The sequence below is a fragment of the Miniopterus natalensis genome, chromosome 12, assembly GCF_054644295.1.
Source record: "Miniopterus natalensis isolate mMinNat1 chromosome 12, mMinNat1.hap1, whole genome shotgun sequence".
NCBI lineage: Eukaryota > Metazoa > Chordata > Mammalia > Chiroptera > Miniopteridae > Miniopterus > Miniopterus natalensis.
This window is the reverse complement of record NC_142092.1, coordinates 7,092,454-7,115,224: the sequence shown is the minus strand read 5'-3', so window position 1 is coordinate 7,115,224 and position 22,771 is coordinate 7,092,454. Positions and strand designations below refer to the sequence as shown.

Sequence of the window (22,771 nt, the reverse complement as noted above, 5' to 3'; positions counted from 1 at the left end):
GCCCAGTTTTAATTGGATTGTTTATCTTCTTATGATTGAGTTGCATGAATTCTTTGTAGACTTTGGAAATTAGCCCCTTATCAGATGCATCCTTGGCAAATGTGTTCTACCATACTGTGGGATGTCTTTATTACTTTGAGGCTGATTTATTTTGCTGTGCAGAAGCTTTTTGATGTAGTCCCGTTTGTTTATTTTTTCCTTTCTCTTGCCCTAGGAGATGTATCAGTGAAAATTCTACTATGTGAGATGTCTGTGACTTTACTGCCTATGTTTTCTTCCAGGATTTTTATGGTTTCACAACTTACATTTAAGTCTTTAATGCATTTTGAATTTATTTTTGTGTGTGGTGAAAGTTGGTGATCTAGTTTAATTTTTTTTTGCATGTAGCTGTCCAATTTTCCCAACACCATTTATTGGAGAAACTGGCTTTACTCCATTGTATGCTCTTGCCTCCTTTGTCAAATATTAACTGACCATAATGGCGTGGGTCGATTTCTGGGGTCTCTGTTCTGTTCCATTGATCTATATGCCTGTTATTGTACCAATACTAGGCTATTTTGATTACAGTGGCTTTGTAGTATACTTTGATATCCAGTAAAGTGATCCCTCCAACTTTGATCTTCTTTCTCAAGATTGATGGGGTTATTCGGGGTCTTTTTGGTTCCATATAAATTTTTGCAATATTTGTTCTAGCTTTGTGAAATATGTTGCTGGTATTTTAATAGGAATTGCATCGAACCTATAGATTGCTTTAGGTTATATGGACATTTTAATGATATTAATTCTTCTAATCCATGAACATGGTATATTCTCGCAGTTGTTTACATCTTCCTCTTTTTCTTTTTTTAGTGTCCTGTAGTTTTCCGAGTACAGGTCTTTTACATCCTTGTTTAAGTTTATTTCTAGGCATCTTATTTTTTTAGTTGCAATGGTAAATGGTATTGGTTTTTTAGTTTCTCTTTCTGGGAGTTCATTGTTGGTGTATAAAAATGCCATCGATTTTTGGATGTTAATTTTATATCCAGCAACCTTGCTGAATTCATTTTTCAAATCTAGTAGTACTTTGGTTGAGTCTTTAGGGTTTTTTATGTACAATATTATGTTATCTAATGACATAATATTGACAGTTTATAAATAGTTTTTACTTCCTCCTTTCCAATTTGGATGCCTTTTATGTTTTTTTCTTGTCTGATCGCTGTGGCAATGACTTTTAGTACTATGTTGAATAAGAGTGGTGAAAGTGGATAACCCTGTCTGGCTCTTGTTTTTAGGGGAAATGGTTTTAATTTTTGCCCACTGAGTATGATGTTGGCTGTAGGTTTGTTATATATGGCCTTTATTATTTTGAGGTATGATCCCTCTATTCCCATTTTGCTGAGAGTTTTTATCAAAAATGGGTGCTGGAGTTTGTCGAATGCTTTTTCTGCATCTATTGATATGATCATATGGGTTTTTGTCCTTTATTTTGTTTATGTGATGTATCACATTGATTTATGAATATTATACCAGCCTTGTATCCACAGAATAAATCCCACTTGGTCATGGTGTATGAGATTTTTATTGTGCTGCTGAATCTGGTTTGCTAATATTTTGTTGAGGATTTTAGTATCTATGTTCATCAGGGATATTGGCCTGTAATTTTCTCTGTAGCGTCTTTATCTGGTTTTGGGATTAGGATGATGCTGGCCTCATAAAAAGAGCTTTGGAGTCTTCCTTCCTCTTGAATTTTCTGGAATAGTTTGAAAATAGGTGTTAATTCTCATTTGAATGTTTGGTAAAACTTTCCTGTAAATTCATCTGGTCCTGGAATTTCATTTGCTGGCCGTTTTTGATTACTGCTTCAATTTCATTAGTTGTTGTCAGCCTATTCAGGTTTTCTGATTCTTCCTGATTCAGCTTTGGAAGGTTGTATGTTTTTAGGAATTTTCCCATTTCACCCAGGTTGTCCACTTTGTTTGCATATGCTTGCTCACAGTATTTTCTTACAATCCCTTGTGTTTCTCTTGGGTCAGTTTTTGTATCACCTCTTTCCTTTATGATTTTATTTATTTGGGTCCTTTCTCTTTGTTTCTTGGTGAGTCTGGCTAAAGTTTCATCAATCTGGTTTACCTTTTCAAAGAAACAGCTCTTGGTTTCATTGATCTTTTGTATTTTTTTTAGTCTCTAGGTCATTGATTTCTGCTCTGGTCTTCATTATTTCCTCCCTTCTACTTCCCCAGGGCTTTTCTTGCTGTTCTCTTTCTAATTCTTTTAGTTGTTGTGTTAGGTGGTTTATTAGAGCTGTTTCTTCTTTCTTGAAGTATGCCTGTAATGCTATGAACTTTATTCTCAAAACTACTTTTGCCAGGTCCTATAGGTTTTGGGTTGTTTTCTGTTCATTTTTGATTTTTTCCAGGAAGTGTTTGATTTCTTCCTTGATCTCATTGGTAGCTCATTCATTGTTTAATAACATGCTATTTAACCTCCATGTGTTTAAATATTTTTGAGTTTTTTTATAATGGTTGATTTCTAGTTTTGTGCAGTTGTGATCCAAGAAGATGCTTGATATGATTTCAGTCTTCTTGAACTTGTAGACTTGTTTTGTGTTCTAACATGTGGTCTATTTTTGAGAATTTTCCATGTACATTTGAGAAGAATGTATATTCTGCTGCTTGGTGATCAAATGTTCTGTATATGTCAAATAAATCCATTAGGTCTAGTGTGTCATTTAAGGTCTCTGTTTCCTTGTTGATTTTTTTGTCTGGATGATCTACTCAGTGATGACAGTGGGGTGTTAAAGTTCCCTAGTATGATTGTGTTGCTGTCGATCTCTCCCTTAAAGTCCACCAATTTTTTTTACATATTTATGTGCTCTTATATTGGGTGTATATATGTTTATAAAAGTTATATCCTCCTGTTGGATCTGTTTTTTTAGTATTTATGTAGTGACCTTCTTTGTCTCTTGTTATGGTCTTTATTTTGAAGTCTATTTTGTCAGAAATAAGTATTGGTACTCTAGCTTTTTTGTTTTGTTTCCATTTGCATGGAATGTTTTTTCCCCATCGCTTCACTCTCATCCTGTGTGAGTCTTTTGTTCTGAGGTGAGTCTCTTGTAGACAGCATACACACAGGTCTTGTTTTTTTATCCATTAAGCTACCCCATGCCTTTTGATTGGAACATTTAATCTATTTACATTTAAAGTTATTATTCATATGTACTTGTTTAATGCCATTTTCCACCATTATGTCAATGTGACTTTCTCTTTTTATTTCTTCTTTTTCTTAGAGCAGTCCTTTTAGCATTTCTTGTAATGCTGATTTGGTGGTACCGTTAGCCTTCTTTTGTGTGGGAAGCTCTTTATTTCACCATCAATTCTGAATGATAGCCTTGCTGGACAGAACAGTCTTGGCTGCAGGTTCTTTCTTTCATTACTTTGAGAACTTCATGCCACTCCCTTCTGGCCTGAAGTGTTTCTGTTGAGAAACCCACTGACAGCCTTATAGGGACTCCCTTGTAGGTCACTGATTGTCTCTCCCTTGTGGCCCTTAGGATTCTCTCTTTGTCCTTAACATTTGCCATTTTAATTATGATGTGTCTTGCTGTGGATCTCTTTGGGTTCATCTTGATTGGCACTCTCTGTGCTTCCTGAACTTGTGTAGCTTTTTCTTTTACCAAGCTAGCGAAGTTTTCTGTGATTTTTTCTTCAAACAGTTTTCCTATCCCTTGCTTACTTTCTTCTCCTTCTAGTACCACTATGATGCAGATGTTGTTACATTTCATGCTGTCCCAGGGTCCCTTTAAACTATCCTCATTCATTTTAATTCTTTTTCCTTTTTGTTGCTCTGTTTGTCTGTTTTTCTACTTGTCCTCCAAATACTGAGTTTATCCTCCGCTTTTCCAGCCTACTTTTAATTCCTTCCAGTGTGTTCTTGATATCAAATATGGTATTCTTTATTTCCAACTGGTTTTTATTTAGAATTTGTGTCTCCTTCTTTACGTTGATGTAGTTGTCATTGAATTCTTTGTGGTACTCACTAAGTTGTTTGGGTATCCTTATAAACATTATTTTTAACTCTATATCTGATAAATTGAATAGTCCCATTTCATTTAGTTCTGTTTCAGGAGATTTTTCCTTTTCTTTCATTTGGGGGTTGTTTCTTTGTCGCCTCTTTTTAGTTTTCTCTTTGCTTTTGTTGCTATGTGTAAGATAGAGCTACTATGATACTCAGTCTCTGTGGCGTGACCTTATGTAGTAAATGTCCTGTGTTACATGGTGGTAAAGTCTCCTTGAACTCCTGAATGCTCTAGTAATGTCCCTTGTGTGGGTTATGTGGATCCTCCTGTTGTAATTGGGAGCTGATTGTTGTTGGCCCGTTTTTGGGTGAGATAGACTTTCAGCCCACAGAACTGAACTTAGCAGGATGCAGCTAGCTGACAATTGGAATGCAAATCCAATCCTCCCTTCGAATGGGGTGACACAGGTCCTCACACCTCGAGAGGGGAGCTAGCTGCTTGCCTTCTAGCTCAGTGTTGCCCTGTCAGAAACTCTGAGTAGAGGCTCTGAGGGGGCCACTCCAGATGCTCCAGCTCTGGGATATGTCCCCTTTCCCTTCTGTGGCTTCCCCAGCAGGAATGTGCAGACAGAGCTTGGAGGAAGAAGACAAGGCTTTTCCTCTCCACTTGGGGTGTCACCTTCCCTTGGGAGGAGAGAGAGAGAACTGCTCACTTCCTCTGTCTCTGCAGTGCTCTTCCAGAGGCCCTGTTGGAGTGCTCCTATTGAGTCATGTCCATTGTCCAAACTCTGCTTTACACCCCCCTTCCCCCAGTGGATATGAGGTTAGCAGGGCATTGCCAGCAGAATCTTGTGATGCTAGTCTAATCCACCTTTTGAGGTTCAAGGGTCCTTAGTCCTCAAGAGAAGAGGTAGGTGCTCTCCTTTAAGCTCCATGCCAGAGCTCTAGAAGGGAAGATCCTAGGGGGGCATACCAGATTTCACAGTTCCGATTTGTGACTCCTTTACGCTGTGAGGCTGCACCTGCAGGACAATGCAGGCGGGGCTTGGAGCAATAGTTCAAGACTGCCCCCTCCACTTGGGGTAACACCTATTCTTGTGGGGGGTGAGAGAGATTTTGTCATCCCTCTCTTTCCTTGCAGCTCACTGCCAGAGGCCCTGATATAGACCTCCAAGGGGGTGGTTCCAGATACCCCAGTTTTGACCTGTAATTCCTCCTCCCTTTCTGTCTGCACTTGGCTGGTGTTGTGGCAAGATTTTGGGAATGCAAATCCAGGAGGCCCCTTGATGGAAGTGGTGCAGGTAAAAATATGTAACACTTAACGAATTTGTGTGTCATCCTTGTGCAGGGGCCATGCTAATATTCCATGTATTGTTCCAATTTTAGTATATGTTCTGCCAAAGGGAGCACTCAAATTATCTTGTGAAGAAAGCATTGTGTCTGTTTGAGGCAAGATAGCAGAAGCTAGGAAAGTTTCTTGGCAAGTAAAATGGGAAAACAGACAGATTGCTAAATGGCCAAGCATTTTACAGCTAGATAATAAATCACAAAATCTTATCTTCCTCAGCCAAGGACACTTAGGAGCAAATGGTTTACACATTCCAGACACTGACAGGGCAGACTTGCCTTGGTCTGGTCTCTCTTCAGTGACTTTCTTTGAAGGTGAAACTGATCAGAGAGTGAACCTATATGCACATTTTAAAGAATCAGCATATTCAAGGACACACCTGGAAAGCTTATAAATATTCTATTGATATCCTGCAACCTCTTCTAAAATTTTCACTTTTAGAAACAGATAAAAATTTAAAAATAAAAACTTTATTATTGAGAGTATTACAGGTGTCCCCCTTTCTCCTCCCACTGGCCCCCCTCCACCTGGATCCCTCCCCACCCCAGGCCTTCATCATCCTATTGTCTGTTCCCATGTGTCATGCATATATGCATATTAGTTCTTTGGTTATTCTCTTCCCACCCCCTTCACCCTTCCCTCTGAGATTCTCTGGTATGTTCCATGTTTCCATGCCTCTGGTTCCATTTTATTCATGTTTATTTTGTTCATTAGATTCCTTGTTCATTTATTTTGAAAACTTTTAAGACAAAGGACCCAGTGCGTGCTTTTCCTGGAGCATGTACATGCCTTTTTGGCTCTTCCTCAGTCATACATCTTTGTTCTCTTTCCTCTAATCTCTAAGGGTCCTGAAGAGACTTGCAACCAGGGGAGCAGCAGACAGAGGCAGCTTCTCTTGCGTTAACCCCCAACATGTCTCCAAGGGCCCTTCTTTTGCCTAACTTTTGAGTGAGACAAAAAGCAGCTCTGCCTATGCTCACTCCTGTTGCTGTGATCTTGCTCCCCCCAATCTTAAGACTGTCCTTTGTTTCTTTGTCTCCAGATTTAAAAAAATACTCTCAAAATCACCTGGAATCATGTTGTGAAATCTTTCCTGCAGAATTTCAAGAACCCACACATTACAGACTGTGCTGGGGCAGCCTCTCCTCAGTCCTGATCCCTTTCTGGTGACATGTTGATCACAGACAGAGTTTTAATCCAACTAAAGATAACATTTAGGCCTCAGTTGTGTTTCAGCTCCAAACTCAGAAAGGATCTCAATTAACCACACCTTTGCACAACCAGACAGAACAATGCTATGGCTGACATCAGAAACAGATACAATGATAAACTACCCGATATCCTGGCTCTGACCAATCAGTAGAGACAATGGCCCTAACTCCTTCAGTTGCTATGATTAATTGGGGAGCCTGGTACTGAGATGGGCCAGTAAGCCAGGATAAGTGGAATAGGGAAACTGAGGCAGATAGCTGAACAAATTGATAGCAATTTACAGTAGATACAGGTCACCTCCTTAGAAATAACATCTAGGTTTCAGTTATATTTCAGCTCCAGACCCAGAAAAGCAGCAAAACCTGGTGGGCAATGTGAAGACCCACCAAGACAGAGGCAGGCCCCTAGGACCCGGGGCAGGACAAAAGGCATACATGAGTGACTCAGTAAACTGCAGAGGGTGGAGGCAGTTCCAGAAATTAACTTAAATCAGTGGGTTTGACAAATACCAGGTGCACTCAAGCTTCAGGCGCCTGTGGTTGAGAAACATCCTGAGCCCACCCTTCCTAAAGAATTTATAACCCTTGTAAGGACAATGATTGCTTGCTCACTGTAGCCCTATATAAGCTTGTTGTAAATTTAGATCAGGGTTCGAGTCAGAATTCCACTGCATTGGATACGACTGAACCCCAGCTAGCTGGAATAAAAGTCCCTTTTGCTGTTACATTATCAGTTCTGGAGTGATTGTCTTTCCGCTGCATAGGGGATCTGATTCTTGGACATAACAGGCAACACCAGGACCAGCTGTAGTGACTGAGGACCCCCTGCCCTGACACTGACCAATCAGTGAAGACCACAACCCTGAAGGAGCACACCTAGTAAACCGATGAATATTCTGTTGAAACCCTCCCCTGAGACCTCCCTTAAGATCCCTGCCTGCAAAAGAGAAGTAAAGTCCCAAGACAAAGGACCCGGCACGTGATCTCCCTTTGGGGAGCATCCCCCCACCATTACTTATCCCTTTTCTTCTCACACAAGCATGCATATACTAAACTCTAAGGGACCCCATGAGACTCACAACTAGGGAAGAAATGGGGGCAGTGGCAGCTTGTTGAAGGTTAGTCCCCTGAACCTGACCCCAAGGCCTCCTTTTCACTGACTTCCCAGAGAGCCAGGGTGGCCCAGCCAAGGCTCTCCTGTTGATTCTTCTATACTAAGCCCTTTCTTTATTGTCACCAGCTTTAATAAATGTTCCCTGATAGTCATCTGGACTTGTGAAATTTTTCCTGCACAAAGTCAAGAATCCACACACTACTGGCTGGCCTTAGGCAAATCTTCCAAGGACCAGGTTCCCTTTCTGGTAACTTTTAGACCAATTATTTACCTATGACTTCTGGTTTGGCACCATTTTCTTATGAATAAAATTTTACTTTCTTTGCTGCAAACTTCTGTTCACAATTTATTGAGCTTTGATGACCACCAGTGAACAGACCTTTTTAGTTCAGTGTCAAATGCTTAATGGATAACGAAAAATGTACCTTAATTATACTTAACATAACACAGGAAAAATTTTAAAAATAGGTAAAGTTTGAAATTGTTGCCTTAAGAGTCATTTAAATATTTACAATAACATTTTACTCAGTTACCAAATTAAAGATATTAAAATAATTTTGCAGAGAAAAAGAAATTATTTTATTGAAGCTTATATATGATCTAAAGTTCTACTCATAGATAAATATGACAAAAAGATACATGAAGCTTGGCTTAATTCATCTGGCAGATTCCATATCATTGAGTTCACAGCTTGTGTACAATACAAAGTGCATTTTCAAAGGAATGTGATTGGATGCATCCCTCCAGGATGCTACATTTACTGGAATAAACACCATCAAACCCAGAACTATGCTGTAAAAGACCATTTATTTTAGTCACAAAGAATCTTTTTAAGCTCCATGTAGTAAGCAGTTAGACAGACATAAGCAGTGTAGGAATGATAGGCCAGGTATGGAAGGTCACCAGGGTGAAAATCTCCAGATACCTAACAGCAGGCAAAACTATAGAGGGACCTCACCACAGGGTGACCTTTCCTCCCCTTCCATATCACCGGCCATGCGATTTAATCCCCCTGACCTTTTGTCTCCCTGGTCACGTCGTTCTGATCCTCCCTTTACCTGTCCTCTCCTGGCATATCAGCAGCCATGTGGTAGATGCCCTTAAAAGAGGAACAAGGAGGGGCTGGAGAATAGTCTAATATGACTTCCACACAAGCCCTTACATGACCACTCCTTTAAGCATTAAGCCCTAGAAAGAACATCTAGACCTCAGTTGTGTTTTATCTTCAGGCCCAGAAAAGCAGCAAGGCCAGGTGAGGCAACACCATGGCTGATATCAGGAGCAGCTGGGAAGGCTAACGACCCCTACTTTGGTGCTAACCAATCAGTAGAGACCATGACCCTGAGGACACACATATGGAAAGCTGATTAATAGTCTATTGAGACCCTCTCCTGAGACACCCAGATAAAGGCATCAAGATGAAAGACCCAGCGAGAGCTCTTTTTCTCTCTTGAGCATGCCGGTGCCCTTCCCCACCCACTTATTTCCCCCGGGAAAGCTCTAGCTCTATGGAGCATGCCTGTGCCTTTCCACCTCTCCTCCCTCCAGGTATGTTTTCTCCACCTTTCTTTTTCCTAAGCTCCAAGGCCCCTTCTTTTGCCTCCATAACTCATTTCTTGCATCCACGTAGCCCAGCTGGCTCACATTTTATATCTCTGTGACTTTTTAAATAAACTTTCTCTTGTAATTTGAGTTCCTTGGCTCTGAGATCTTTGCCAAATTCAAGTACTGAGGTTGCTGAACTGAAGTCTAACCTCAGGTGCCATTCCCAGTTAACAATGACAAATACTAGTGAGGACATGATTCCAAGGGTAGAAATGATTAGGATCTTGTTACCTGGACATTGAAGGGAAGAGGAGTTTGCCACTCAAAATATGCTTCTCTGGGGATATTGATTATTTTAGCCTGGTAAATTTTAAGCAGACATGGGAGAAGTTCTGAAAACCAAGCAGAAATTACCCTTTATAAAAGACATTTGCATTTGTAAGGGAAATCTCCATCTGTAAGGCTATTTTTCTCACTCTACCAGGCCTGTCTCCACTATCAGTGGAGAAGGCATGAACTTAAATGCGTAACAACCTTAGCCTTGTTCACTGTGCTTTTCCTGGTAACCTCCCATAACTGACTCTACAGCCCCAACATCTCCTTTAGTTTTTAAATGAATGTGGTATTTAGGCTGATGGCTTCTTACATTTTGATGAGTTATTCAGTGTTCCTGGGTCTCTCCCATCTCTACAGGAGGTAAACATATTATTAAACTTAAATTTACTTTTCTCCTGCTGATCTGTCTTATGTCAATTTAATTAACAGAAGCCCAGACAAGAGAACCTTGAAGGGTAGAGAATAATTTTTTCTCCCTGACAATATCCAGACTCATGTAAAATCTAATGATGGGGCAAATAGTTTCCAGGGGTAGAACAACTCCTTCCCAACATCTTACAGATCAATAAAATAACATAAAGTATATTCAGTATGTGTGTGTGTGTGTGTAGAGGCACATGTAGTTTTCACTCAAGTCATTTCAAGTATAGATCCATGATTAGGATAACATGATTACACTTTGCTTTTGATATTATTTGTATACTCCTCTTTTTCTCATTATTTTCCTTCTGTATTTATTCAAGATGTTAGATTGTGAAAATAAAATCCTAATACTTTTTCTCCTTTTCTCAACAACTTTTTTCTGCCAAACCTTAGAACTCATTCTATTGTGGGTGGAAATTAGGCTCTTCTGATCATGAGAAAAGCATTTCAAGAATCAGTGCATGGGAGATAGTCTCAGGGTGATTTATTTGTGATGCAAAATCAAGGGAGTTCCAGGCCTGGGTTTTCAATGTCCCATCTCCCTCCATTCTGCCATGAAAAAGTCCAATCTTATCTTCAGCAAGGCCAAGACAAAGGCCAGTGTCCAGAGTTTCTGTTTCATATTAAATCTTAGTCTTTTGGAGCCCACACAGTCTGTGGGCCCCAGCTGCGGCTAGACCTACTTGGTCGTGTGTTCCCAAGTGGGAGAGAATGTGAAAAAATGAAGTGAGTGCAGGTCACCAAATGTGAGAGAGAGAGAGAGCTCTTTGTTCACCTAGGGCTTTAACCAGAAGCCTTTTCAAAATAACCAATCAGCTTCCCAAGATTTCAGGGGCTTGCATTGGGTCCAATACCTAGTGAATGATCTTTATCTCAGGTTAGACTGACAGGCCTCTATGGTCAAGCACCTCTCAACCCCTGCCATTTTTACTTTTACTGCACATGTGCTTACCTTCCCCTTTTGTTCTATCCTTTCCCCCAGAGTTCTGCGAGAATGGACTTGTGGTTCCCTGGGGGGGAATGTGAAGCTGTAGCTTCCTGGTGAAGAAAACAGGCTCAGTTACTTTCTTCCTAATATCTAGCTCCAAAATGATGACAGTTGCTGGAAAGTAAAATCTCAGTATTGAGAAAAGTCTCTAAAGAATGGTAGCTTTACAGTATATTAGAATAAAAGAAGACAAAAAGAGGGTTACATAAAATCTGTTGGTGGTAGATTTAGGGGGTAGGAGAAAGCAAAGTGAGGAAATCTCTGGGACTGGATAAAAATTAAAACAGAGAGACACATACTTCTTTCATATTGGTAGGTAAAATGTAGTTAATAATGAATATTTCCAGCACATAGAGATGGTGTTTGAGAAAAAAAGATAACAATGAGGGGTTCTATAGTCTGTGCTCTGGTGTGGTGGTTGTGCCCTGAGGGGTTTAGAAAAGATCACTCTCACATTTCAAAGGTGTGTTAACTTTGGTGCAAAAAGAAAATAGACAGGCTTGCTTAAGGTACAGATTGACCTTTGTCAGGGATGTCACAGGCCTAGGATTTGACTACCTGCCATGACTCACTTTTAGTTAGGAATTTTTATGTTCAGACCATCCTATGTAGTTACTTTCAGTCTTTGAGTTTGTAAAGCCCACCATGCAAACCTCCCCTAACCCTGTCAAATTGTAGCTCTTTTTTTGTCTACACCAATATGCTTATTCTCTAAAATACATACCCTTGCAATTATTCTTCTTATGTGGAAATCATGACTTTAATATTATCATATCAAAATGTGACCTCTGTTCTGGGTATGTGTTATATTGTGATTTATAAGAATTATATTTCTCATATCTATTTGGTCTTTGTCCCCATTTTCTAGCTGGTAGTTTCCAACACACTTGGAATTCCCTTAGTGATAAAGCAATCAGAGCATTTTTTGTTATAATACTTGGTTTCTTGTCCTCAGTTTCTGAAATCACTTCAAAGCCATAGAGTAAAATGGGTGTTTTGTTAATCATAACAAGCCCCTTTCCACTACAACTAGATAATGTTAATGAAGTGACTTTTGGAATACACCTAGGGCTGGGGGTTGGTTGCCAAAGGTACCAACCAAAAATAGGGAGTTGGAACTTTTAGTCTTAAACCCTGTTTTCCAAGAGCAGAGGGAAGAGGAACTGGAGGTTGAATCCATCACCAATGGTCAATGATTTAATCAGCAGTGCCAATGGAATGAAGCCTCTGTAAAAACCCAAAGAATGCAGTACGGGGAACTTTCAGAGTAGGGAGCCAAAACGCTCCTACTGCCACAATTCTGGGCCCCAAACTCCACAAAGACACAAGCTTCTTTATTAGGGACTTTGCCCTATGTTCTCCATCTGTTTGTTGATTTTATATCTTTTTATTAATTGGTAATCTAGAGGGTAGAAATCTCACTGAATAGAAAAAAGGCCAAAAAAAAAAAAAAATGAAATAGAATATTAAATAGAGGATTGCTTCAGTTCTTTCTGCTTAAGATGAATATTTAGGACTGTATGGTAGCTAAAGATAGAGAAAAAAGGGGTGACTATACATATAATGAAGAAAAAGATATAGGATTTAACAACAGATTTAAGTTGAACAAAATAACTCACATTAAAGTTAATATTTATAGTCATAAAACTTGATTCAAGGTTTTATATATTCCACACAATTAGATTATGATGGCAAGGTTAAAAAATGTTAAGTCAGATTTAAATTTGACAACAAATGACTATGTATCACCTGCATGCAAAAGGTGTGATTTATTTCTTAAGTTTCCCCTTTTTTTCAGAGACAGAAGATCAATATTCATTGATGCAAAAACTTGGTGCTTTTCTTTAAGCCTTGCAGGGTATTCCTATCTGGCCTTATTAAAATAATATAACATTTGGGAGCAAAGATACAGCCTAGTATCCCAGCACTGGAAGTCAGGATGGAGAATATCTCCACAGCCACCATGACCTTCCCCTTGGAGCTATGGTACACAGGTAGGAAGGTAATCCAAACACTACAGAACATCAGCATGCTGAAGGTCAAAAACTTGGCTTCATTGAAGGTGTCAGGCAGGTTCCTGGCCAGGAAAGCCAAGATGAAGCTCACTAGGGCCAAAGAGCCCATGAATCCCAGGGCACAGTAGAAGGCAATGACAGAGCCTTTATTGCACTCGATGATGAGGTGTCCATACTCAGAGTGCGCATCAATATCAATGAATGGAGGGGCGATTCCAAGCCAAATTCCAGAGAGAGTTGCTTGGATAAAGAAGCAGATGAAAATGACTGAGCTAGATATTCCTGATCCCAAAAACCACCTAGTCTTTCTCCCTGGTGTTGTGGCTTTGAAGGCCAAAAGTACAATGATAGTTTTTGCTAATATGGTTGAAACAACCACAGTGAACATGATTCCAAATATTATCTGTCGGAGGATACAGGTGGCTGTGTTGGGTCGGCCAATGAAGAGTAAGGAGCAGAGGAAACACAGGAAGAGGGAGATGAGGAGAATGTAGCTGAGAGTCCTGTTATTGGCCTTAACTATGGGGGTGTGTCTGTGCTTCACAAAAACCCCAAGAACCACAGCTGTGAGGACAGAAAAACAAAGAGCTACGCTGGCCAGTGCTGTCCCCAGTGGATCTTCATAAGCCAGGAAGGTTACAGCCTTTGGGAGGCAGTGATTCCTCCCACTGTTTGGATACTGGTCATCTGGGCATTTTGTACAATCATCAGAATCTGGGGGGAAAAAGAGCAGAGACTCATTGCCTAAGGATCTGCAGTGCTTCCTTTTTGCACAGAACTGAAAAATGATCACTTTTGTCAGTTAAAGCCACTAATTCCAGTATATCAGTGTCCATACCTTTCTCATTTTTATAGTGAAATATCATTTCTTCTCATCTTCCACATAGAAGTATGTACTTACCTTATTTTTTTTAAAGTGAAGCCAGTACAATCTTTAAGACATTTCAATATCTATTTTCAGGCTATACCTTAAGTGTATTTATTTTGCAAGAAGTTTTTATCTGTTTTTAGTTGAAATCTGGAAATATTGTGATGAGCAAGATATAATTGCCTTTTTTTAAATTAAAATTAAATTTTTTATTAATCCTCACCCGAGGATATTTTTTCTAATAATTTTTAGAGAGTGTGGGAGGGAGGGAGGGGAAAAAAGAGAAAAACATCTATGTGAGAGACATCAAATTGGTTGCCTCCTGCACACACCCCGACAGGGGCCACCAAAGGAACCTGCCACCCAGGTACGTGCCCTTGCCTGGGAATCAAACCTGTGGCCCTTTCATCTGCAGGTTGATGTTCTAACCACTGATCCACCCTGGCCAGGGCATAATTGCATTTTTATATAAACATCTCAAACTCTCCTTTGATTGGCCATGAGTTATTAAGTAGCACTCACTCAATACTTGGGTGTTACCCATGACATTTTCTCAAAAAAAACAAATCTACCAGTAAATTATCTTGACTCTACCATCAAAATATTTCCTGATACCAATTATTTAGCCTCACTTCACTTAGCCACTTTGATCCTTTGTATCTTTAACTGGATTATTGTAACACACTCAACTGACTTCCCTGCTTGTAAATCTCTTCTCCTTCAGCCTGTTTTGCAGAAAGCAAGAAGTCATTGTTTAACAGTCAAGTCTGATCACTTAACTGCCACATACGAAGCCTTCCAATTGCTTCTAACTACACTTAAAATCAAATCAAACCCTGCACCATCTTTCTAAACCTCAGACTCCACCTCCTACCACAATAGCTCTGAACTGCTTCTTTCAACCACCCACACTAACTGACTTGACTTACTTTCAACTACACAAACTCCCGCCCAGGCCCTTTGTACTTCTGCTTCCATCTTGAATTCTCTCCTCAAAATATAACATGACTCATTTGCCTGCCCACTTTAGTGAAGGATTAGCAAAAGTTCATACCCTCAGCCCCATGTCGCCTATTAGGCAGCTTTCTCTGTCACACAATTCCATCACATCCTGGCTCTGAGAGGAAAGGTTTATACTAATTATAATATTAAAGTGTGTTATGTGAGTGACCAAATAAATAATATATGAAGGAAGGAATGCTGCTTTGTGAGTCAAATCCAAACTCTAACCAACTTTCACATTAGTGAGGAGAATGAAGAGCAGATTGAGAGGAATCTGTTGTTGACTCTTACCTGTCTTATTGGAAATCTCACCCTCTGGGCACATGGTACAGTTAAAACAACATATAGCTTTTCCTTCCTGTGTGGTTTTCCAAAATCCTGGACCACAGCTTGGGCTACACACAGAGAGGGGAGCCTGAAGAAAATAAATTAAGGATAGGTGATGCTAATAAATTTAAAATAGGTGAATTATATAATTTCTGTATTAATAATATTGTTTTAGCTGAAATATTTTAATAAGGCATAATATATTTTAGAACTACCTAAAGCATGCATAGTGGAAATTAAAATTAAGTATACACAAAAAATGTTTTGTATAAAAATAATACAAAATCTCATTTCTGTATAAAAGGCATACACCTAAGTAATTTAAATTATGTCTTCACAAAATTAATGAGCCAGGTGATTAAAAGCAACATGTTAATTAATTTCACAATAAATTTATGATGATGTTATCTCTACTACAACAGCATTATCACTGGGTTCATAACATCTTAGTGTGTGGTTTAATTTTTTTACCTCATAGGTATCATGCTTTTGGTGATGAGAATATTTAAGATCTATATATACTCTTAGTGAACTTTACAACATAATATTAACTATAGACATTAGACTACATACATTAGATCCCAAGAACTTGTCTCATAACTGAATTTTAACACTTTGGCCAACATTCCTCCATATCTCCTACTCTGTGGCTTTTGGCAATCACCAATTTACACTTTGTTTCTATGAGTTTCACAGTTTAAATTCCATATATAAGTGAGATCATACAATATTTGTCTTTCTTTGACTAATTTCACGTAGTGTAATACCCTCAAGTTTAATCCATGTTGTCATAAATAGCATGACTTTCTTCCTCTTCATGACTAAATAATATTCACATATATTTATTTATATATTTATTTATAAAACATTTACTCTATCCATTCATTCATCAACAATATTTAGGGCGTTTCTGTGTCTTGGCTGTTGTAAATATTTTTGCAATGAACATGGGGTGAACATATCTCTTCAAAATATTGGTTTTATATCTTTCAAATATATATCTCAGAAGTGGGAATGCTGGATGATATGGTAGTTGCATTTTTATTTTCTGGAGAAACCTTCATACTGCTTGTAATAGGGTCTGATCTGGTTTACATTCCCACAAACAGTGCACAAGAATTCTCTTTTCTCCATGTACTCACCAACACTGTTATCTCTGGTCTTCTTTGTGATAGCCATAGTAACAGGTGTGAGGTGATATCTCTTTCTGATTTTGATTAGCATTTCCCTGGTGATTAGTAATGTTGGGCACCTTTTCATGTACCTCATGGCTGTTTGTTTGTCTCCTTTGAAAAAATATCTATTTAGGTCCTTTTCCCATTATTAATATTATGAAATCAGATTTTGTTTTGTTTTGTTAATAAGTTGTATGAGTTCTTTATATATTTTAAATATTAATTCTTTATTAGATATGCAGTTTGTAAATATTTTCTCTCATTCCATAGGTTCCCCTTTCAATTCATTGATTGTTTCTTTTGCTTTATGGAAGCTTTTCACTTTTGTTTAGTTACAATTTTGTTGTTGTTGTGTTGTTGCTTGTGCTTTATGTGTCAAATCCAAAATATCATTGCCAAAGGGGACCACTGTAATACTTCCAACAATAAATATAAAAAAAATCATTGCTGTCAAAAAGTTTTTCTTTATGTTTTCTTCCAGGAGAACTGCCAGCAGGAATGTGGTCTGTTAGATTCGCACATGGGTTGCTAAAAGCCCCATCCTTCTGTACGTCTAGCCAGTCTCTCCAAGGATCTCCATGAGAAAAAAGGCAGCCTCCTGAAGACAGCTGGAATTCAGAGAAAGCTGCACTCCTACCTTGTTCTCCCTTTTTCACTGGCGGGACTGTAGACCCAGGGGGCCCTCTTGGTGCAGTACTGTGCTATCTTGGGGAAGGCAGGATACAGCCAAACCAAATCAGCTTAGCTTACTCTTCTAATGTGATTTTTCTCAGATTTTGGTGTCCAAAAGGGTGCTCCAGCCTTACTCCTGGGCTCTAAGGTTTCCACAAAGGCATCTTGTCTATGGATATTTGCTAGTCCATCTTTTTCTGAAGTCAGAAGTCACCTTGCTCATCTCAAGACATTTTGTTTTAAAAACTAACCTAGACTTCTACTGGCAATAAGTAGATTATGTATGCAGAATATGAAACACTGAGAAGTGATAGATAAATACAAAAAGAGCTTAAAAGATCATAGCTTCTCTCCAATAATATAAGAGGAGCCCCAGGACTAAAATATGAAGAAACAGAATCTGAGCACAGGAAAGCTGATCCATAAGCTATCCATAAACAACATTTGTCAGTTAAGGTAATCAGGAGACTTCAGATTTTAATGAAAAAAACTGATGGGACAGAAAACAAGGGTTTGCACTTGATTAAAATGGAGGTAAAACTCATAATTTATAGATCTAAAACTATAAGACACTACTCTTCTGGGAAAATAATGTTTTAGGAATGAAATTATCCTGCCAATAAAGGGAGATGGCAAGTTATTTTTACAGCCTAATGTTGAAATCTGGGTAGCAAAAGAAAAAATGTCTCTTCTGAGAAATTTTATTCACAAAGTTGCTTTTTAACTGGTGGTAAATTCAATTTTAAATCCATTTGCATAGGCAAGAAACACCTTAAATGCATAAATTGAATGTTTTTATTATTAGCATCCCAGTTGCCTGGTTGAAACATAGGCAAATCCATGGAAGGCATTAGCCATAAAAATATGATGTAATCACCAATGAAGTAACACTGAACTGAGGTCAAACATATATATCCCACACAATCAAATAGCAGACTATAATCAAGAAACAGAAGAAATAAATAACAAAATAAGACCAATAGGCAGTTTAGGCCTTGTAATGTTCAGATATGGAATATAAATATGTAAGATAAAAATCTTTAAAGTAAACAAAACAAGACATCAAAATTATGAGCAGAAATTATTTATATGGAACATAAAAGACCCTGAATAGCTTCAGAAATCTTGAGAAGAAAGATCAAATGGGATCACAATACTGGATGTCAAGCTATACTACAAAGCCACTGTAATCAAAACAGCCTGATACTGGCATAAGAATAAGCATATAAATAATGGAACAGAATAGAGAACCCAGAAATCAACCCAAGCCATTGTGCTCAATTAATATTTGACAAAGGAGGCAAGAGCATACAATGGAGTAGAGATAATCTCTTCTATAAATGGTGCTGGGAACATTGAACAGGTATGTGCAAAAAATGAAAAAGACCACCAACTTACACCATACACAAGAATAAATTCAAAATGTATAAAAGACTTAAATGAAAGTTGTGAAACCATAAAAATCCTGGAAGAAAACGCAGGCAGTGAAATCTTAAACATCTCATATAGCACTGTTTTCACTGATACATCTCTTTAGCTAAGAGAAACAAAGAGAAAATAAATGGGACTACATCAAGCTTAAAAACTTCTGCTAAAGAAACCAGCATCAAACTGGAAAGGGAACCCATTGTATGGGAAAACATATTTGCCAATGATATATCTGATAAGGGGTTAATTTCCAAAATATATAAAGTACTCATACAACTCAATAAAAGGAAGATAAACAATCCAATTAAAAAATGGGCAGAGGAATTAAATAAATACTTCTCCAAAGAGGACATAGAAATGGCTAAGAGACATATGAAGAAATGCTAAGTGTCACTAATCATCAGAGAAATGCAAGTTAAAACTACAATGAGGTATCACCTTACACCTGCCAGAATGGCTCCATCAACAAATCAACAAACAACAAGTGCTGGTGAGGGTGTGGAGAAAGGGGAACCCTAATACACTGCTGGTGGGAATGCAGACTGGTGTAGCCACTATGGAAAACAGTGTGCATTTCCTCAAAAAATTAAAAATAGAACTGCCATTTGACCCAGTGATCTTAAGTATAGGAATATATCCTTAGAATACCCAACCACCAATCAGAAAGAATATACTCATCCCTATGTTCATAGCAATATTATTTACAATAGCTAAGATCTAGAAACAGCCCAAGTGCTCATCAGTGGATGAGTGGATAAAAAGCTGTGGGACATATATACCATGGAATACTATGCAGCTGTAAAGAAGAAGGATCCCTTACTCTTTGGGACAGTATGGATGGACCTGGAGAGTATTATGCTAACTGAAATAAGCTAGGCAGAGAAAGACGAATATCACCTGATATCACTTAAATGTGGAATATAATGAACAAAATAAACTGACAAACAAAATAGATCCAGAGACATGCAAGCATGAAACAGACTGATAGAACTAGAGGGAAGTTGTGAAGGAAGGCAGGAAGAGATTAATTAAAATTCTTATAAGTTTTTATGCATAACCCATGGACACAGACAATAGACAGGTGAAGGCATAGGGTGGGGTGGGAGATGGGTGGAAAGGGGTAAGGGGGGATAATCAAGGACATCTGTAATACTCTCAATAATAAAATAAATAAATAAATAAATAAATAAATAAATAATAAATAGTGACATGATTTTTTTGGGGGGTATAATTTAGATAGACAGATTATATAGAAATACAGAGAAATGGTAAATGTATGATAAACGTTAATGGCATATCAGGTCAAAATGGCTGCATAGCTGTAGCAATACTTTCACACCACATCACATCAACATTACAACTAAACCACAGGATAACCATTATTCAGAACTACTTGAAACCTAGCTGAACAGAAGTCCTACAGCTAAAAAATATAAAGAAGAAGCAACACTGAGAGTAATAAAAGGGGCAGAGGCACTGACCTGGTCAGTCCCACACCCACGTGTGGCAGAAAAAAATCGAGAAGGGTATCTGGGATGCAGAGGTGCCCCCTGAAAAGCCAAGTGTCCCAGGCTCACACCAAGCCCCCAGCCCAGGTTTCTGGTGCAAGGAAGAGAAGACCCCATAACTTCTGGGTGTAAAAACCAGCTGGGGTTGGGGCCAAGTGAGCTGAAGGACTGCTGAAGTCGCAGGCATTTCAATAAATGGCCTGTACACAGACTTACTCAGACTCACACACTCTGAGCTTCAGTGCTGGGGCAGCAGCTCAAAAGGAAGCAGGGATGTATGTGGAAGAATTGCATTTTCTGGCACCTGAGCAAGAGCTGGGGGGCAGCTTTCTCCCAGAGTGCTGGCAGGCAAGCACCACATCTGAGATTCCATCAACTTGGCTCACACTGTGTGCCCCACCCTGGTGAGTACCTGAGACCCTGATTCACCCAACTAGTGGGCACACCCTAGTTGTTTCCAGTGGCCTTTCCATACTAAAGGTCTGTCTTGGCTTATGCTTCACGCTTTCCTTAAATCTCTCAAACAAGCATCATCTGGCCTTGGTGTACCTCATACATCTCAATAAGTGGTCCCAGGCCTGGCATTAGAGACAACAAGCCTCAGTTTACAGCTTGGCCTCTCCTGAGCCCCTCCAAGCCCAAGCACAGGTAATAGCCATATACAAGACGCTTTGTAGCTCATTCTGGGTGGCCCCAGGCACAACACAGGTAGCAGCTGACCTTGGCCTGCACCCCCCAGGAGGCCCCAGAGCCAGTGTACCCAGTGGACAGCTTCAGACCACAATGAAGCACAACCCTACCATCTTCACAAGTGATACACTAAAGGGGGGGGGGGGACTCAAATGACAGGCACCAGAGCACTGCTAAAGCAAGTCCTGCTTTGAGGTGTGGGCCCCTGCACAACTGATCCTCCATGGTGGTCTCAGCCAGTCTTGCAACCAATTGAACTGGAGGTAAATCCCACCCATTGACATGCCAATAGCAGTCAAGTCTCAACTAAAACAGGAGGGTGTACACAGCTTATATGGTGGTTGGGGTAGACACATGGAATGCCCAGGTTGGGTGAATGGGAAGCTCTGCTACTGTATTCTACAGGACATCTACTACATAAGGTCATTCTACCAAGCCTTGGAGATGTAGCATAGTATTACCTAATACATAGAAACAAACACAAGGAGGCTGCCAAATGAGGAGGCAAAGAAATATATCCCAAGTGAAAGAACAGAACAAACTTTAGAAAAAGGCTAAATAAAACACCCAATCAGAACACTAAAAAGAAAGAAGTATACAAAAAAAGAAGATAATATAAGGAGCCTCTGGGACAACTTCAAGTGTACCAACATTAGCATCTTAGGGGTGCCAGAAGGAAAAGCGAGAGAACATGGAAACAAAAAAAAACCTATGTGAAAAAATATTAATAGAAAACTTCTCTAACCTGGTGAAGGAAATAGACATATAAGTTCAGGAAGCACAGAGAGTACCAAGCAAGATGAACCCAAAGAGAATTGCACTAAAACACATCATAATTAAAATGACAAAGGTTAAGGACAAAGAGAGACTCTTAGAAGCAGCAAGAAAAAAGCAGTTAGTTACCTACAAGGGGGCTCCCATAAGGCTGTCAGCTGCTTTCTCAACAGAAACTTTGCAGGCCAGAAGGGAGTGGCAAGGAATATTCAAAGTGGTGAAAAACAAAGGCTTAACACCAAGATTACACAACAAAGCTATCATTTAGAATCGAAAGACAGCTAAAGAGCTTCCCAGACAAGAAAAAGCTGAAGGAGTTCATCGCCACCAAACTAGTATTATAAGAAATATTAAAGGGTCTTCTTTAAGAAGAAAAAGAAGAAAAAAGATAAAAATGATGAATAATAAAATGGCAATAAACACATATCTATCAACAATTGAATCTAAAAAGCAAAATAAGTGGACAAACAGAACAAAAACAGACTCATAGATACAAAGAACATTTTGAAGGTTGCCCGATAGGAAGAAGGTTGGGGGGATGGGTGAAAGAGGTGAAGGGATTAAGTACAAACTGGTACTTACAGAATAGTCATGGGAATGTGAAGCTCAGCATAGGGGATATAGTCAGTAATATTCTAATAACTATAAGGTGTCAGATGGGTATGAGATTTATCTGGATGATCACTTAGTAAGTTATATAATGTGTAATCCCTGGGTGGCACACCTGAAACTAATATAATATTGAATATCAACTGTAATAAAAAAAATTAATGTCAAAACAAAAATATATTAGTAATTTAAGCAACATAATAAATGAGATTGATGTTCTGATTCCCCAATTTAGGGCTTACTTTTTCCTCTGAAGAACACATGGATTATTTATGGAAACTGACCATTTACTGGCCAAAAAGCAAGACTCTTTTATTTACGATGTAATTAAATTAGTCACCAATAACAAAAATCAAAACCCATAAATTTAAATACATGTCTAAATAATTCATGTGTTAAAAAATAAAAATTTAAAACAAAATATTTAAACCTATATAAAAACTGGGAACACATATAAATAAATCTGAGAAGAAATGCAAAATTTAAAAGTAAACAATTTAAAATAAAGTTAGTTGTTAACAATCGAACCCCCAAATACCCAGGAGAACCATGTGGATTATGCCTTAATAATAAAAATGTTTAAGAAATAGCTTTAGGGATATGTCCCACTAAATTTAAGAAGCTAGTAGATCTTTGATAAGAAAACAAATAATAGAAAAGAAAAATTTGAATTCATTTCCACGTAAGTATATGGATGTAAATACCCTAAATAAATGTTGACTGTATATTAGAAAGTTTTAAAAAT

The 22,771-nt window shown here is 38.7% G+C and overlaps 1 protein-coding gene and 1 non-coding gene across 2 annotated transcripts in view; both read right to left on the bottom strand.

The window, feature by feature from the left end:
- Positions 1-5,296: 5,296 nt before the first annotated feature.
- On the bottom strand, positions 5,297-5,403 carry LOC148091763 (U6 spliceosomal RNA). Its single transcript, XR_015715470.1, has one exon. It is a non-coding gene; the product is annotated as a U6 spliceosomal RNA (small nuclear RNA).
- A 7,370-nt stretch (positions 5,404-12,773) lies between these two features.
- LOC107538160 (vomeronasal type-2 receptor 116-like) overlaps positions 12,774-22,771 on the bottom strand; it is a 39,505-nt gene continuing 29,507 nt past the window's right edge. Inside the window, exon 5 of the mRNA XM_087823149.1 lies at positions 12,774-13,751. Coding sequence (XP_087679275.1) covers positions 12,774-13,751 — 978 coding nt within the window. The remainder of the gene's footprint in view (positions 13,752-22,771) is intronic.